At 52.9% G+C, this 18,461-nt stretch overlaps 2 protein-coding genes across 5 annotated transcripts; both read right to left on the bottom strand.

Moving 5' to 3' along the window:
* Positions 1-50: 50 nt before the first annotated feature.
* Positions 51-12,421, bottom strand: Ip3k2 (Inositol 1,4,5-triphosphate kinase 2). Of its 3 annotated transcripts, none has more exons than XM_076813683.1 (5): positions 11,960-12,421; positions 2,385-2,465; positions 1,474-1,848; positions 1,164-1,376; positions 51-1,080 (listed from the first exon to the last, which is right to left on the bottom strand). In XM_076813683.1, exons 1-5 carry the CDS (start codon positions 12,230-12,232, stop codon positions 748-750), a joined length of 1,275 nt encoding a protein of 424 aa, XP_076669798.1. In that variant the 5' UTR covers positions 12,233-12,421; the 3' UTR covers positions 51-747. The 3 variants fall into 3 exon arrangements, with proteins under 3 accessions (XP_076669798.1, XP_076669797.1, XP_076669795.1); XM_076813682.1 differs by lacking the exon at positions 11,960-12,421 and adding an exon at positions 9,089-9,415; XM_076813680.1 differs by lacking the exon at positions 11,960-12,421 and adding an exon at positions 2,633-5,553.
* Positions 9,446-17,688, bottom strand: LOC143369570 (uncharacterized). Of its 2 annotated transcripts, XM_076813676.1 has the most exons (6): positions 17,499-17,688; positions 16,161-17,245; positions 15,326-15,647; positions 15,008-15,248; positions 12,843-13,020; positions 9,446-9,585 (listed from the first exon to the last, which is right to left on the bottom strand). In XM_076813676.1, exons 1-6 carry the CDS (start codon positions 17,546-17,548, stop codon positions 9,500-9,502), a joined length of 1,962 nt encoding a protein of 653 aa, XP_076669791.1. In that variant the 5' UTR covers positions 17,549-17,688; the 3' UTR covers positions 9,446-9,499. The 2 variants fall into 2 exon arrangements, with proteins under 2 accessions (XP_076669791.1, XP_076669792.1); XM_076813677.1 differs by lacking the exon at positions 12,843-13,020 and having other exon boundaries at positions 9,452-9,585.
* Between the last annotated feature and the right edge of the window lie 773 nt (positions 17,689-18,461).

Below are 18,461 nucleotides of genomic sequence, written 5' to 3'. Positions count from 1 at the left end.
ACCGTGCGGTATATACGATGCGTTCGGCTGGTGAGATGAAAATGCAGGTGGTCGTTGACCTTCTTTTTGTATTAAGTGTCGAGTTATTTACAAATGCATGGTACGATTTTAAATACAAAACACCGTTCTCTCTTTCTCTCTTGTATCAAGAAGATTCTGCAGCGTCGCATATAACGTATAAATAAAATCTTACGTAATTACGGTAGAACGTTAAATTATTTTTACAAGGTTTTATCTCCGCGGTTGTGCGTCGCAGGGAGCGAACGTTACTATGAATATATACCTAGGCAGCGGAGCCGCTGCCGCGTCTTTGGTCCGTTTCTTGCGAGGATATCGTCGTGGAAACATCTTAAGAGAATAGTGTCCGTGTCTTTTGTACAATCTATGTACAAAATTATAATATCGTGTGGCGTCGCTAGTAAAACGAAGGTTACACGAGCCAGAAAGGTCCGCGTATCGTGGGTGGAAGGATTAAGGCACTCGAGGCGCCTGAGTCATATAACCGAGAGTACAAGCGATCGAATACCATTCTCGCCGTTCATCGCAGGATCACGCTGTCTCCAATCCCCTGTTAATGTGCAAGTACTGTACAAAGCGCGTCTCTAATCTCTACGGTCACTCTCTGCGCCGGATCCCTTCCATCCACGATACTGCCGCGAACTACGCGAGTTTGTGACCCTCGCCCGTTATCCTCTTCGCCACGTGCACGTGAAACGATCCCTCCTCGGAGGGTGAACGACACAGAGTTTACGTTGCTTCAGAGTTCCGTATGTCTTTGAATATGTCTATCAGATTGTTCACGCCTATCAAGTATCCGTCCTCGTGGTTCCCCACTTGCCACTCGGCGTCGTGGCGGATTCGCGGCAAGTGTTGCGGCAGAGGTAGCGTCTTCGCGAAGTCTATCATCCAGATGCCGGCGTTCTTCGCATCGTGAACGAATAATAAGCTGGACCCGACGACCTCGTGCGAGGCGAAGAACGGGGACGCTTTCAGCGTGGCTCTGATTGCCTTCAGACGTTGTATGTACTTAGGCACCGCGTGTGGGTAGCCTTCCACGAAGCGTCTCAGCGCCTCCGTGACCTGAAGTCGAAATCAAAGCGTGCCATTAATTTACGCTACTCGGGGACACGTAGGCTGCCTCGACCGCCAAGGTAATCCCGTACCTGTTCGCGAGTCCTGGTCGTTTTGAAGTCCTTAGACGAGCCTCCGTGAGCCAGCTTGATACCTTCCACGCGAAAGCCCAGGGTGGCGGTGCTGGATATCGTTTCGCGCCAGACCATGTACCTTGGCTTCGTGATTCCCTGCACTCGACGTTCCTCGGCGCTCGGTGCACTCGGGTCAACCTGCACCATCTTCTCGTACATGTCTTTCCTTAGCTGTAGGGGCAAATCACAAGAACCTCTTGGTTACCGTCCTATCCTCTAGCTCTATCTGTACTTTCGATCATAGCGTAGAAACTGTAGCTATCTGTACCTTAGGTCTCTCCTTGGCCTTGGCGAGCTCAGACTCCAAGTACGTCCGGACGCCGACCTTGCAGTCCATCACGCACGGGTGCTCGAAGTCACCGAGAAGATCCTGCAGCTGCAAGTAAGAGGATACCACGGTCCTCTTGCCCACAGCGTCTCCGCTCGCGTCTTTCTGCGCCGTTTCGCGCGCGTCACCGTCTTCGGCGTTCCCTTCCTCCGCTTCATTCACGTCCAACACGCCTTCGAACTCCGGCACGTACGGCCTCAAGACGTCGTTCATTAGTAAGCGAAAGCAGGCCTCCTCCTGGGGACAGAGTTTCTTCAGGATCGTCCCTGGGGTGGGGCCTGCTCGGAAGTTCCCTTGGTGTCCTGCTAGTTGCACCTGAATGCGTGAGTAGACTTTGTGATGCGACAAGTTTGACAGAACTACGTATACGAATTTTTAAGGTGCAAATCCACGACGAGACAAAAATATCGTGTCCCTCCTGAGACAATTATTTTATTAGTTTTTAATTACTCTGTCATTAATTACGCGAAACCAGATTCTCATGAGAAGTTTCGTGATATATTCTCAGAAATCCCATCTCTCGCGATTATTTCCATTATTTACACTTAGTTGCCGAGATTTTTGTCTCGTGATAGGAAAGTCTCGTGAAATCTCATCGTGGATTCGCAGCTTTAGAGATTAAAGCAGTGATCCCCAACCGAGTGGGTCGCAAAGCGTTTTCTGGGGGGGTCGCCACGGTTTTATTAAAATATTATTAAATTAGAATTACATTCTGAAATACCTATTTCTTAATATTTTCTCAAGTTTACCTTACCTCGTATGGGAGAGGGTCGCGGGTTATTTGAATATTATAAAAGGGGATCGCGAGTGAAGAAAAGTTGGGAAACACTGAATTAAAGCAACACGCTCACCCATGGGTATCGCTGTTTCTTGTACGTCTGGAAGAACGGCGTCCAGTGGACGATATTCCTGAGCTTCCTCCACCCCGAGGACTGAAACAAAACAGAAAACCATAGAGCAACACATTCACGCCTATCGGCTTGCGTCGAGTCTCTTTCATGATGAAGAAAACCGTGGAACAAGTGGGTGTTAAGTAGCATTTATTAGCAGAAAGACATTAGGACCGGAATTCTTCCGTCTCCTCCCACCAGATCGTTACCTTCGCGGCGGTTCGCTCGCTCGTTCGATCCGTGTAGTCGGAGTCCCACTCGGAGCTCAGATCGTCACCGCTACCTTCCCCCCATTCTAGATTCGCCTGCGGTACCTCGAGCAGACGGAGGTACTGCTGATACCCCGAGCAATTATTCAAACAAGCTTCCTCCTTACTGTTCTGGGCTCTGGTGCACTTGCTGCACCGCGGGTGCTTGCTCTTGCAAGATTCCATGTTATCGTTGGACTTCACTTCGTCCACGTTATCCTCCGGTTTCGCGGTGCTCTCTTTCTTGGTCTCGCCTTCGAGGAAGCCATTCTGCAACCTCTCCACCGTGTCATCTTTCTCGGGTTTCGAGTTCGCCTCGTCAGGCTCCTTCGCTTCGCTCGAGCAACTCTCTTTACCCTTTTCACTGTTACCGTCCCGATCGTCGCTGTTCTCCTCATCGTTGGCTTCTACCGGAGCCTCGCGATCCTGGTCCTGAGACCTGAGGAAAGAGGGCGAGGGGCTCCTCGAAGAAGACGGCGACCTGCGATCGATGATGTTCGTGGAGAATCGCCTCGAGTGCCTTCTGCTCCGAGACCTGACCATCTTCCTGTGGCCCGGTGACCTCTTGTCGCAATCCTCCGCGTCCGCGCAATCGTCCACCGTCGACTTAGTACAGACCACTATCTTTGGTATCGTTATCCTCTCGTAAGTCCTCTGCTGCATCTTCGATCTGGATGAGCTTGAACCGCGTTTATAATCGACGTAACTTGAATTAGCATACACCAGTTCTATCTTTACTTTCAGACACCGCTAATGGCCATTGCCAGTTGCGCCGGTAATTCTCGACTCACGACCAGCGCGCCTCCACTCTGACTTTCTACCTCCGAATCGGTCACGGCTGGCCTCCGCGACCTCTGACACATTATCAGGACAACAAGTTCGCAGCGGCGGCCTTTGGAACGGCAGCAGGTGACCGCGTCCCACTTTCGCGAGTCGAGGCTCGGAGTCAATGGAGATTCTTGAAATTCGCCGGTAGCTATCGCGGGCTCGTGCTTTATCAGCTCTGACGAAACGCCTTCGACCTCCGCGCGACCCGAGATCCCTCTAAACTTGGAGATACCGCTCTCGAACCTTCAGTCTCGCTTCGGGCGGCGAGGAGCACTCGGCGATTTCAGCTGGACGAAAACGACGGCGAGAATAATGGTCCCTGGATCGCCGTGGTCGACTGGCAGCGACGGCGGACGCGATCATGGCTCGCTCGGCGCTCAAGTTCCTACGAACAAGGGAAATCAATTAATAATCGTCCGGCGACGTTTGCAATTAGCTTAACGGCCGAGGTGCGAGCGAGCCGAGACACCTGGATCTACTGGACGCCTCCACCCACGTCGAGCTTCTTCCTCGGGGGCCTGCCTCGGCCGTGGAAACCGTTGGCGTGCCACTTCTCGTTCGACGATGTCCCGCGACGCCCGACGCGGCTCCACCGGAGGGGGGTTTCGCGTTACGCAGAATTCTGTTTGCTCTGCAATTGAACGCCTCCCCGGGTGAACCTCGACGCGATTCCCAGGCTTCTCGCCGATCTGGAATTCACCTGCGCGCTTTCTCCAAATACCTTTTGTATCGTCGGTCTCCGCTCCCTCGACTTGAATGACGTCAGCCCCCGATGACGCTGGTTCGCTCGGGTTCCTTTAATGCTGGTCACGCGGACGCTTCAGCCCGTCATAGGCCACGGTTGCCCGTCTTCATTGTCCCCGCTTCCGCCTCGAGCAGCCCCGATCTCTCCACGTATTCGCGCGCTACTTTCCACCTTGCATTTGCATCAGCCAGTTTCCCCCGGCAGTGCTCGTTACGTCTTTAACGCCTCGACTCCTTCGCAGCCCCGTTTTCTCTCCACTCCTCTACAAGCGCGTCGAGCAGCTCCGCCGCGCGGCGTCGATCGCGCGACTCATTGCATTCCGCTGCAAGGATGCGCTCGCTGCGGCTCGACTGCCGCGGGGCCCACGAGGGACCTGTTTATATTTTCGACAGCCAGCGCGAACGTGGATCGTGGCTGGGGCGAGATCGATCGTGGCCCCGCAGGATCCACCTGTCCGCCGGGTTATCGGGCTTTCGAGTAACCGGCGCTTAGCTCGCGCCCGTTGCGCGCTCGGTTACGCAATCGCGAGGGCCGCCCGAACGTGACGATCTCCAGCCGCGATACATTTGTTTGTCACCTGTTGACCGGTTTGCGTCGACGCGACCGGCGATTCCTCGGCCAGCGCCGCGTTCATCAATCGTTCCGGCTGGACGTCGCGGGGGCCGTTAGGATCCAGCTCGTAGTTGACGGTGGACTCGCGAGCCGTCGCGCTCCTCTCCTACGATCCTCCGGCTTACGTAACGCCGCGGAGCCACCTCTGGACAGGATTACCGAAGCGAGAGGCCAGTTATCGCTGGCGTCCGCTCGCATATTATCCGCGGGATATACTTCCTCCTGCGGGACGCGCGGCTGATAACGTTGTTGCGACGCGGCGGTCGCTATCCGCCGATTCCAGGAGTGCCTTTCGCCCCGTAGCTAGCCAGTGAACTCGGATCCGTCGCCTGTTGTCCACTGACGATCTTCTCCGCAGTCGCGTAGAGGCTCCTTTTCTTGTCCGCGATCCTTAGGTTCGGATAGAGAATCCAAGATCCTCGAACGCCACTTTTCGTCCGCTCTAGCCGCGCCTCGACACGCGAACTCACCGAGCTAGCGGGCACACCAGGCGGGAACCGACCCGTCGCGTCGACGATCGAACTGCGTCATCGACTAATTAACTAGCGCTCGCCGACCGTCATTAGCGGAATTATCAGGAGTGGACGAAACGTTGGGGGGCGATCGGAGCTTGCTCCACGCCTGGGACGCACTCCCATGGCGTTGGAAGCTTTCGATTTCTCTCTGACCAGTTGCAGTCCACTGATAACATAAGACACTTGTGTACACTTGGTCTAGGCACGTGGACAGTCTTCGAGTCCCGTCGCAAATTCCGTCGATCCGCACGCATAGGTACCCGCCTTAAAGCGCCTTCGAATCAACCTACTAACCCTAGAGCCGTGCGAGAAGCAGAAGGTACCATTAACTCGCTTCCTCTCGAACTCTACGCTACATGATAGAAACCCAACATCGAGTAGAGAGAGTACAAGTCGACGGAATAGCTTAGGAGCGGAATTCCTCCGCGTCACTCGCGGCCACCTGTCCGCGGCGCAATTGCTCGAATTGTCGGGAAGAGCGAACGCGCCTGGAATCCTCGCGCCGAGAGAGACGTTCTCGGGAGCACGCTTAAAAGAGACGAGCCGTCCCGGCGGGGCAATCTGTCCCTGATGTCAATCCTCATTCACGCGGTGGCTCGTAAAAGTGCGCAGTGACGCGGACAGGTACGCTATACGCGCGGACTCATGGCCATTCGGCGCGTCCCCCCGCGCGCGCGTGGCGCGCATTACAATCGCATTAAACGCCTACGAATAACATCGACGGGGCCGTTTAATTATTTAATTTCACGCACTGGACGGTAATGCCGGCGGACCGGAGCGTTAGTAGGCTCGGTCCGTTGCGCAACAGCCGCGCGAAATTGGGCCCGCGGTCTCGCGCTTGTCGTTTATGGAACATTTACGATATCCATAAATCCGCGCGCGGTTACATTATCAGGGTTAAGTGCTATTTAATACTTTCTCCGTCCGCCGGCAACGCGGCCAGCTCTGCGCGTGGATGTCGCGATTAACGCTCGCTTCTGTCTCCGATTTAAATCAAGTGTCAAGAGGACTCGGCCGGAGGGACAGCGCCGAGGAAAAGGGAGAGAGGACGCGCGACGGTGGCGAAATCCCTTGACCCAGATGCCTTTCGGCCAGGGAATATTCGATAATGCTCGCCAAGGCTGGTGCGCCGCGAAAAACACTCGGGCTGGTAAAAATCGAGAGCCGTCACGGTGGACGCGCGTGCACGCCGCGTGGACAATTGGATGGGCAAACGGAGTGACGTTGGATTCAATGAATTTCAGTTCACTCGCTGCTGCGGCTCGAGTCTTAGGGTGAGTTTACGTTGGAGCTGCGAGAAACGATCAGAGCGGCGCGCAGAGTGGGGCAAGCTACACTCTCTTCTGGCAAAATCGTGCAGCTTTTGATAGAAATAAGATGGAGAGATGAATCTGTCTCGAGGTTACAGCTAAGATGTAGCAGAATAAGGGAAAAATATTGAGACAGCATGACGAACAAGTTTTGACGGTGAAGATTGACATTTTGACACAGTTGAAATTTTTGGAAGAAAATTGCGCTTTTTCGCAATATAAATTTAAATATAAATTTGCATCCGCAGAATTTGCCTTACCCTTCGGGAATCTTTGACATAGATTTTCAAAGTCAAAAGTTTTTCGTCATAATTTTTCAATAATTTTCCCTTATCCTGTAACATCTCACAGGGGGAGGACATCATGTGGTAGACACCGATTTTGATGAGCCTTGGCACGATGGATCTATGTCGAAAATAAGTAAATAGGTGTTCGAGCGTTTCTTATTCTACCAATGGACTTTAATAATAGAGATATTTACATGGAAATTATTAAAAATTTCATAGTGGCCGTGAGGTTTTAGTGGGTAAAAATCCTACACTACCCTGGCGCCCGTGGGAGATACCCTTCTGGATAATGTTGGCTAGAACCGTGATTTGTGAATCACGAGTGATCCGATCACGTTCGTTCCCAATCACGGTGATTTTTGACAGTGATTCGCGATTTACGTGATCGCTTCTGACTGGTGGAGAGCATAACTGCTCTTTGCACGCGCCACACAACCCTAATTTCTACTTTTGAAACATTCGCAAGTCCTCACTGTTCTTATAGAATCTCAGTTGTATATTTTGAACCAATGCAATCGTTCTTGATCTATTTAAATTACCGAATATTTCCTCACTTTAGTTAAAAAGTGTAATGTGAATACTTTAGCCAATCAAATCAGTGCGTGCATACATTTACTATTTATGAATGTACATTCTATATATTCGCCGAATTAGCACGCTTTGACTGTAACACAAGCTATATTGAAGTATTTTATGAAAAATAATTCAATCAAGATCAAGAATTACGATCACAGTAAACAATTCACTCAAGTTAAAAAAATCACAATCACGGTCGTGATTTAACGTCAATCACCGCCGTGATTGTGATTCTGCGATCACTGTGATAAATCACTGTCAGTGATTTTGCACTCCATCCCTACTTCTGGAGGCGTCGGGGTGCCTTTTGAAGATGTCTCCACGTTAAAAAAAACTTTATAAATTTTTTTTAACTCGGGGAAATCTTCAAAAGGCACCTCGACTCCATCAGAGGGGAATTCCCGGGGGCGCCAGAGTAGTGTGGGATTTTTACCCATTAAAACCGCACGACCACTATGAAATTTTTAATAATTTCCATCTTAGAATTTCCCATTGGTAGAAACGCTCCGACACCTATTTACTTATTTTCGACATAGATACATCGTGCCAAGACTAATCAAAATCGGTGTCTACGACATAGTGTCCTCCCCTTGTCAGCTTAAACCTCCAAAAAGATTCATCCCTCTACCTTATTTCTATCAAAAGTTCTACGACTTTGACATAAAAAAGTGCAGTTTGCCTCACCGCGCGAGGATGAGAGCCAAGCGTAGAAATACTACGTTCTATAGTTTTGCAACGCACCCGTTTAAATTGAAGCAGATCGAGGCTCTTATAGTTTCGACGGCAGCTGCAACGTAAACATACCCTAACTCGGAGCGCACTTGTTAACGCGACACTGGAGCGTTTTCACAGAGGAACCCGACGTTCTCTGCCGCGGCATTCCGCTTTTGAAAGAATCTAGAACGACTCAGCTAATTGGGGCCGAGCGGGCTGATTAGCCAGCGAAATCGTAACTAAAAAGAAACAGCCTCTAATTGAGCCCGCAGCGCCCCGGCCGGCGCACCGACAGGCCTCTGGAATTGCACAAACGCAGTTCCTAGACGGCGTTCCTGGGAGCCGTGGCTTTTTCACCACGGCGGGCCATTGAAGTCGCAGAACCGAGAGAAAAAGCCGCCGACCGTGGGACTGCACGAGCCGTCGAAGAATTTAGGACTCCTAGCCGTTTGCGCAATCGTCCACTATAAGTTTCTAATCAATCATCGGCCCGTCGACATCCGCGCATTTAATTACGCGCCCGTCCGACTGTCACGCGCCGCGCCGAACGAAAGTGAAACGTATCGACGGCTTTCGAAACGCTCCTCGATAATGGACGGGTGTCCCGCGGCTGTCAGCGTACGGCAATATTCCTCTAAAGTCTAAACGCAGCATGAAGATCCGATCGAGAAGCGGTTAGTCCCTCCAGGTAACTCGTGGCTATTGCATTCCGTCGTCGGGATTTAGCAACGCTATCTAATCCCCTCGGCAATTTAAACCTGCACAGTGGGTATTGCTTAAAAGAGATCGGTGGTTCTTTGTCTGGATAAACGGAGTGTTGATAGGGTTACCTTTATCCGACCAAGCGACGGCGGGGCCCGCTGGTGCTCGTCGACGATCCCCAGCAGGCAATCGTCGCACTTGCAGTACAGATTGCTGCTGGACGCGGAGTCGCTCGACCACAGCGAGTTGCACGTGCTGGCGCTCGCCTGGCTGTCCATCGAGTCGGCCCTCCTCAGAGGAAGACTCCTCGACGACCTTCCGCCGCGACTATCGCCTTCGTCCTCGCGCAGGCTCTGCTTCTCCATCTTCGCGAGCAGCAGCTGCTCCATCAGGTTCAGCGTCGGCGGCGTTGGCAGCGTCGCCGACGAGTTTACAGTTTTCCCTTCCTGCTCCATTGTTCTCGGTGCCTCCGAGCGATCGGGACAGTGTTAGGTAACTCTTGTTAGACAGATCGGCGGCCTCCCTGGTCGCCTGAGCTCTCAGCTTCTCGTCCTGAAACTCCTCTGGTTCCTGGCGGCAGCCGATAGAGCGTCTCGATGGAGCGTCGCAGTGGACCGTTGGTTATCTGCAGTTAGGGAGAATTGTTTGTCGAGGAGATACCTCCGGAGCTACCTCGATAACGAAGAGAGCAGCTGGTCTTATCAGAGATCTCCTTCGATGGCAGGCCAGCTCTTGGAATCGCCACATTTCAGGCGAGCGGCTCCACTCTCGGTTTGCGCTGCTCGCTAATTTCCTCCCACCGTTTCAAGCACTACCGGTGACATCATTGTTCTCTTTACCACCCACGCGAACAAGTTCAAGCGTGGTTACGACATTGCCGGGAGCCGCGAGGATCAATTTCTGCGGAGTTCCGAGTCGCCGGAATACTTTGTCGGCTCGGGACATCGGGAAAGCAGCAGCCTACGTCTTGGAATTCGTTTCGTGGGAGTACAAATGCAGGCTACGATATCGTTTGGATCTCAGTCGCGTGGTGCCTCGCGCTAGAAGCACCCGCAGCAGCTATAGAGTCGAGCTAATCCCGCGTTTAGTCGCCAGAGCCGGCTCCCTTCGCCGATTAATTCCGGTGCCCTTGGCAAGGAAACAGCGAAACGTCCACGAGGACATGGCGCGTCGGGGCCAGCGCCGTTCCAGCAGGCCCGGTTGCACACTTTTCCTCTACTGACCCGAATTGAGAGCTTCCTGTTACCAGTCAGCCGCGTATTACTCGGCGATCTATCGCGTATGCGGCGCGCTACGCGTGCATACCTAACGCGCATGCAGCAGGTGACAATCCTGGCCTCTGCCGGCTATTCGGCGTTTGTCCGGTTCGTGCCTGGCGCTAGTCTCGCCGGAAAAGGCTAAGAAGAAGCTCGACCTTCGGGGCCTGTGGACCGGCGCCTGATCGCTTTGACTTGAGACGCTTCCCTATAGAATCCGCGGTTTCGATCCCGCGGATCGCTAGTCGGCGCAGGGAACAAAAGGTGCCCGGTTACATCCGCTTGCATAATGGACCAGTACTTGATCCCCGCTGATTGACGTAACGTATTTACTGATTACGACGCAGCGAACGGCGTGCCTTGCAGAGCTCCTTAGCTCCGCTTCCCGCTAGCCTCGCGGTCACTTCGATTTCACAACCCTTGCCGGCGGATTTGCATACCCGAACTGGGAATGACAAATAAACCAGAGGGACACGTTTAACGTGCCGTCTGCGAGGAATTCAATTACAGGAGCGCATTGTCTCTTTTCTACTCTTTGGATCGCGGCTCCTGGACGGGACGATGCTCTCCCAGCGCGGACGAGCGAGAAAGAGCAGGACGCGCTGTCGATAATCCTACCGCGGAATAATCGCTATCGGCGATCCGACCGGTTCGGGGCAATCAATAACGCGACGTCGAGCGTCCTCGTCGCCGCTGGGTAAACAATTTTCCTCCATTTATCGACCCGTGATCTTTCGCATTCGGCGGGGCCCGGCGACGGATAAGGAACGAAACGGGCGCCCGATAAATATTCCTGTCCAGTCCTCTCGCTTAACGTCGCGAACGGGCCTGAGACGGACCAGGCACCGCGAAAGAAACGCTCGAAACGTGGCCAAGCCGTTAAAGGAAGCCCGCCGCCATTTAACGGGCGCGGGATTAATCAAGATGACATGCCCTATCTGGCGTTTCCAGCGAATTCGGAACGTTATAATGGCTTGGCGGGTAAGAAGGAGACGACTGCTTCGATCGGCGATACACGATCTTCATCGGAATAACAACGATCTGCCCTTATCAGTACGCTCGCTATCAGCCTTCGTTAGGCGTATCGCTGCCTATCGAGCGGAGGATTTATTATTGTCAACAACAACACCTCGGCTGTTCTAGGTTTCTGTGTCGTAAATTTCCGACGGAGTCGCGAGGGCTTTGGTACGCCCAGAGGGGAACAAGCGGCAAGTAGAAGTTACGGATGAAAGCTGTTAGAAATACAATTCCCCGAGGGATGTGAAGTGAGTGGATCGAGCAACGTGAATCCAGAGAGTCTTAGAACCCCGTATCAGCGAATTCGCTTCCCTTGAAAAGAGTAGGCGTCGTCAAACGCAAGAAGGACACAGAGCATCAAAGAGCAGAGATCGCCTTCTCCACGCCACCCCGAGCGAATTTCGAAAGCGAACTCTGGAATTCTCGACGCTCAGCCAACGTGCGTGTCGCTACACTATTTACAAACACGCCGCTACAATGATTTATTCATAACGCGTCCGATATACGCTGACACATGCCCGCGGAGACTAGGCGAACTTTCGTGGAATCTCTCTGGCGCGCGCCTTATCTCGATATCGCTGGCTGATAGAGGTTGTCGCGCGCGGATTTCGGCAATCGCCTCGATCAATAACACTTTGCTCGAGGGTCTGGAAAGTTTCGGGGCGGACCTCGCGGCCCTCCGCCTTGGCTCAGGCTCCTGGAAGCGTTTGGATATTTAAATAGTACCTTGTAGAGGAACGCGTCGCTCTCGATATCCCTATCCAATATCCCCTGCAGATCGAGGTCCCTGTCCGCGACCAGGTCGATCGCCAGCAGGCCCAACGAACGCTTCATGGCTCGGCGGGGAGCTTCTTGCACTTCTCTGCGAGGCCTCGCGGCTGGTGCTCGGGATCGTGGCTCGTAACGCGTCGCCGGCCACCTTACCCTCTCGCATACCTGGTCGCGAACGTTCGGAACGAGGCACTGGCCGAAATCGCGATCGCCTCGCCGCGAATGCATATTATCGCCTGGCAATACAGTTTGATAAACGCTCCGGCCACGGGGACGGTCGTCGGGCACGCGACAGTACGCCTTCTCGGAAATCGCACGCGATCCTTATCGTCCCGTACGAGCAGAACGCCAACTGCGCACTGCCGATCGCCGGTGAATGAGAGGCGTTCTCCACTCGGGCATCTTTCTCGAGTAGTTCCTTATCGTGCATAGGCGAACTTATCTTGCTTATATCGGAGCTGCTCGCGGAATCCCTAGCGCGCGCCCCGTCCGAGCGGTCTTAAATCAATCGCACCTCCTCTGAAATTTAAATAAGAAGACTGTATATTGATCCCTGAGCACGCACGCGAGTCTAGCAGGTGGATAGGATCGAGGCACGTTACTTTTCACGGAGACCTCGAGGATCTCCTGTAGTTTCGGGAGAGCCTACGCAGAAATTGATCCTCGTTTCCTCGCGGCGCATAGGGCCATCCCCTAATTCGACGGCGCGCGCTAGCCACAGATGGCTCGCCAGGCTTCGACGAAAATATCCGCGCGTTGGAAATACATTCGAAGGCGGGACAAACTGGTCCTGGGCTTATTTAAACCCCGCGCGGTCCACGGCGCCTCTTGCACTCACCCAGGACTACAAACATCCTCTCCCTTCTCACTGGAATTCTATTTTCCCTCGTGCCGATAGCCACAGGCGAGGAGCTGGGGGAGTGGTAGAATTTAGAGAGAGTATCGACGTCACTTTTCAGCAATCCACCGGATCGCGTTTCACCGACGATCGTCGGGCGTTTAAACGCTTCTTCTCTCTGCAATTAGAAACGTTTTGAACGGTTCGCCGAGCCCCGATTGGTCGAGATAAGTCTGCGGAGGTTTCAGCCCCCCGGATGAAACGACGCGCCGCGCACTACTGGCAATGACAATGAGCCACACGGTGGATAACGCGAGAGAGCAGCGAGGCTGGCAGTGGCTGACCAGATCCCCTGAAAGGTGTTACGAACGGAGACTGGCCACGCTGACTAATTCGACCACCACTATCACTGATACTATGCCGACTAAAGGTAGATTCTCGTATAAGCGACTGGGCGCACCGTCAAGGACTTCGAAGTCGATTTTCTCCGAAATGAAGCGCGATATCAAAAAAAGTTACTCTTTCGTTTTAACTTATAACAAGCAAATAAGTCGAGGAAAAGGAGTACAATTTTTGTGATATTGCGCTTCATTCTCGAGAAAATCGACTTTGAAGTTTTCTCGACGCTGCGTCCAGTCGCGTATAGGAGACCCTACCTTAACCGCTACCACGCTGCCAACCAGCCACTCGCTGGCTCCACATCTGGAGCTCCTCTGCTTGAACTTCTAGAACTCCTTCGCGTGGAATAATAGAGCAACATTTGAAAGTAAAAGTCGCCGCCCCTCTCCGAAGGCTAGAGACTCTACGGGTCTGCGATTCTTCGTCGCGCCTGTGTTCGATGTTCCCTACGGTTTCGTTCGAGCTCCTATGCCCTACAGTTTCTAAGACTTAGGAACTCTCTAACAGGTGTTAAATCCACCGCGTTCCCCATCGAACTCTCAGCCGAGCACGCTCGCTTATTGTTATCGGACTCCTATAAATACAACGGGCAGAGCGAGCTCGCGGCGACCAGGCTGCGGTCGAGAGCAGAGAAAAAGGAAGAGAAGCAACTGATGACGTCAAGGAATTGTGGAATTCACGGCTGTGTTTATGAAGCGCCTTTTTGTTCGGACGATAGTCCACGTCAGAGTTAGTGTTTGTAAGATCGCAGGACGTCGCGGCAATCGATCCACGCGTCGGCCTTTTCAACCTCGGTCCTGAGAGATGCCTATTTAGTTTTTACGCACTGTCGGTCGACTTGAGAGCGACGCGAGGGGCGCATCCGATTCACATGCGCTGCAGCGTCTCATCTGCTGAACCCACGCGAAGAATGCGCACGTGCGGGACGGGTTCGTAAACACGTTGACATCCGTATGGTAAACGAGTATGCAGATAAAGAGACAGGTATGCGCGTTTGTACGTACAAAAGAAAGGCATGCATAACAGATTCCACGAGCCGCGTAAGACACCTTGTCCCCCGTCTGCTGCATTCTTACGCGAAGCTCGTTGAATAGGAATAACAAGCTGCAAATGGTGCAGAGTTCGCGGGTTTCCACCATATGCAACGCAGCTCTGACCCCGTCTGAAGTTACCAGCCTTCTTTCGGCCAGCGTCCACTGTTTCTTTGGACCTGAATGGTTGATGGCTTCCGAGAAACCGGTTGATCGTTTCTATAAACGTGCAGGCTTACGAAACGGACGGATAGACGAAAATACAAGATTTCTCGCAGCGGAGCGTAAGCCTGGAGCTTATCCGCGCGCAGGCATGCTCTCGTTTCCATTAAGCATCCCTAGATAGCCAGGCGAATTCCATTTTCGACGAATGAACAGTTCATTTGTCCGCAAACTGGAGCAGAAGGGTGACGTTGCGTAAGATAGATTACGCGCGTGTTGATCGGCAGCAGCAATGTGCTGGTAACATTGAAATATTTATACACCTCGAATGGAAGTGCGTCAGAATATCGCGCAAGCCATTCGATATTTCCACGTAAAATCTATTCGCCCCTTCTTTTTTTTCTTTCTTTTTTACAGTACCTCCTGGTTAAGATTGATCCGGCTATCTGTATTAGTAAACACGTTTGCTTGAAAGAAATTAGTCTTAAGCGCTCGATGATCAACCGAGGATCGCTAATCCCCGCTTTCCACGATTTTGGTACAACAGGCGAAGAATGTTAACTTAGGACTCACCCTAGACGGTTTAACTTGCTGAAGTTCAGTGATGTCGGATTCATCTCCGCTGAGGCTGGAGGTGGAGCAGTCGGAGATCTTCCTAGCTGGTGGAATGTCCAGCAGCTCGACCTTAGTTTTCTCCTGTACATCCGCAGAGTTGTCCTGGCTGTATTGCAGAAACTGCGAGTCGAGCTTCGAGTAGTAGGAATTGGTAGTGTCCAAGCAGGAATTCCTCCGAGTTCCAGCCTCGTTGAAGGTTCTAAAAGAGAGCGAAGCAGGGCTTCAGATATTCTTAGACGATGCAAAGTTGCCGCGCCTCTGTAAATAAGTAACTACCTCGTCGCAGCGGCATTCATAGAATCGAGGCACAGGCAGCAGGAGTCAGAATGTCGCCTGCTTCGACAGACCTGTAGGAACTGGTTATCTAATGATTCTCGTATCTCGTCGCAATCCAGGCAGGAGCAACTGCTCGCTTGGCTCGGGGTTCCACTGGTTCCATCGTACTTCTCAAGGTCTAGGTCGTTCCTCTCGAGCTTCTCGTCCAGATAAGAGTAATCCGAATAGTCGCTGACAACCACGCTCGGGGTTCTCCAGTATCTGGGCCTCCCCTCGTTGTGCTCGGACTCGCTACCTTCCACCATGTTTGAGTTATCCCATCCTGCAAACGGTTTCAATCACGATTGTACAACAACAGTAAACACACCGTTAAGCCTTACACAGCATTCGTTAATTTTCAAATATCTACAGAGAGCGTTTCTGATTCCATCGAAGCTTCTAGTCGCAACTGAACGAATTTGATGTCTCCAACCTCTTACCTACTTCTAAGACTAATCTTCCTCGATGTATCATCTAGGCATAACGACGATTAATCAGCACGCGAAGCTATTACAGCGGACGCGTCCCGCGAAGCGACCCATTATCCCTGAGAATCTGCCGAATTCCGTGGCGGCATAGTGCGCACGTAGAAATTTCAATCGTGCCGCCACAGGGGCAAAAGAAGTCGGGTCAGCGGAACAATGACATGCGGAAAAAAAAAGAAAGAGAAAACAAAGGGAACGATGATGTCAGTGACACAGCACGCGTGGGTCAGGGAATCGCGTACTCGACGAGCTCGCCCCCACTCCGCGGCGGGAGCAACCGGTGGTCAGACACGTAACTCCATCCCCCTCACCTTTTATTTGATCCTCGTCGCTCAGCACCGCGCTGTCGGAGCTACAGCATCTAGTGACCCGTAGTTTGTGCCGTTTAAGCTGGTGCGTGGTGAGCGAGGCGTCCTCGTCGCTGGCCGCGGCTGAATCGAGGCTCCAGCAACGGGCGACGGGGCCCCTCCTCCGCTCGGGATCCGTCTCGATGCCCTCGTCGCTCTGCGGGCTCTTGCTCAGGGATCGGACCACCGGCATCCTGACCGTGTCGAACTCGTCGTAGGTCTCGTTCGCCTCTATCGGATCGACGGCGGCTTCCTCTTCGGCGCTCTGCTGCTTCTTCGACCTCATCGCGGCTACCACGTTGCCGTTCTCTCTATCGCCGAATAGCCGCTCTAGGCCGCGCACCAGCTCGCATACCGAAGACGAACCGCCGTCGCTCTCGGCGACGTACTGATTCTCCACGATACCGACGCGCCGCTTCCGCGAGCTCTGCACGCTCGAGGGCGGCCCGTCGGCGTTCTGCTTCCGCGACGGCTCCTCCGCGACGACCGCCACCAGTTGCTGGTTGGCCGCGCGGCGTCGTCGCAACAGCTGTTCCCTCGGCCGCGGCTGCCTTCCTCCGCGCTTCAAGATAGAGCGACGACCGTTGTCACGTCGACCGCGAGCTCTCCGAGAGGACGCGCATCGTCCTCTGGACGCTGCCTCGGCTGCCGTTCGATTTGAAATACGGGCCACGCATCGCGCACCGAGCCTGAACCAATCGCGACCGCGGTGGTAGTAGAGGACGCCGCCATCTTGAATTCCGTGGACCACGCGGGAACTAGACGGGAAACGCGGCCCGTAAGCCTGACCCGCTTTCGACCATCGGGCACCGTTCCATTCGAAAGGATTTCCGTTACGATCCTTGGCTTTATCATCGGCGATTTTGCTTTTCCAGTCGTTTCGGCTGGGATGGTGCCGCGACTCTTCCGCGCTCGACGTTAATGTGGACGTCACGCTAACGGCCCTGATGGAATTCACCCTCTGCTTCGGCGGATCCTTTCCCGTAGCTCCCTCGATGCTGCTTCGGGACCGACTCGCCGCAGTGATGTCGTTCGACGGAGACGCTCGACTGAAACACAAGAAAGAGAAAACGACTCCAGATCTGGATTCTGACGAAAGTTAATGGCGTGACGTGATATTTCCTGAATTTCTACGATTGCGTCCCACTTTTTTGTGCAGGCAATATCGAAATTCAAAACAACGCTATGTATAAGTGTCCTTTCCTTATATAACATATATATATACACGCTCGTAATGTAAAGTACAATGCTGAACTGCTCTACTGGCGACACAAATTTTTCTAATATCAACGTTTTCGATACCGGCTCTTATCTAATCTTGGGACTGTATAATTGTGCGCCACGTTCCCCATGCGACCCAGTCACCGCGATATTATTTCGATCTTCCCTCGCCTGACGAGATAATGGTACACTAAATCGATGCTTCTTCGATTTATCCCGCTTGAAGTTGCTTCCCTTCGGGCCCCTTTGTAATTTTTGGGACCGTCTCTCGCGAAACGGTGGGAGGAACGAGTCAAGAACCGTGTATCCGGGTCGAAGAAATGCGGAGGGAGAGATGCATGGAAGGTATGCCAGGGTTGCTTCTTGCTTCTTCGATTGACGTCACAAGTGCGTCAGCGGAGGCTGTCAGAGGCAAAGAAACAAGAAAGTGCGATTGAATGATCGGCACGGCGCGGCGGTTGCAGCGGCCACGTACATATGTGTATGTACCCGCCGTTCTCGTCCTGTGCACCATTGATTCTTTCTCTTTCTCGACAATCGGTCCATTATCTCGTCAGTTCAAGTGCCCCTTGGCCACTTGAGCCTATCTGTGCCTGCGACCGTTCGCTCCACTGTTTCATTAGCGAAATAACCCGTGGCGGCGCAGCAAGCGGAATTGCGAATTCTCCTCTTTCTTTTTTCCTCCTCTTTTTCGCGTCGCCCACGCGTTACTTTTCATCGGCAGCCACCTAGTGCCCCTGATCGCACGCGGCGGAACATCACGCCAGCGGGGAGACGAGATTGCCGACGGTTGGATCCCCGGTCTGCCGTTTTCGCAGAGGGAACGGAACGCAACGCGGTAAATAGAACACACCAACGCGAATTCGACAGAAGCCTAGGACAGAGGCTCTCAATCCAGTCACGGCCGACTCATCTTTGGACGTTGTTGCGGAGATACGTGGGCACGCTTGTGCTCGTTATATGTACGTAAAAGTATTATACGCGTGATAATGTATGATAAAGTACTTGTAATTTATTTATCGCCTGTATCGACCGAGAACTGTG

This window comes from Andrena cerasifolii, chromosome 6 (genome assembly GCF_050908995.1).
Source record: "Andrena cerasifolii isolate SP2316 chromosome 6, iyAndCera1_principal, whole genome shotgun sequence".
NCBI lineage: Eukaryota > Metazoa > Arthropoda > Insecta > Hymenoptera > Andrenidae > Andrena > Andrena cerasifolii.
This window is presented reverse-complemented; position numbering and strand designations above follow the sequence as displayed.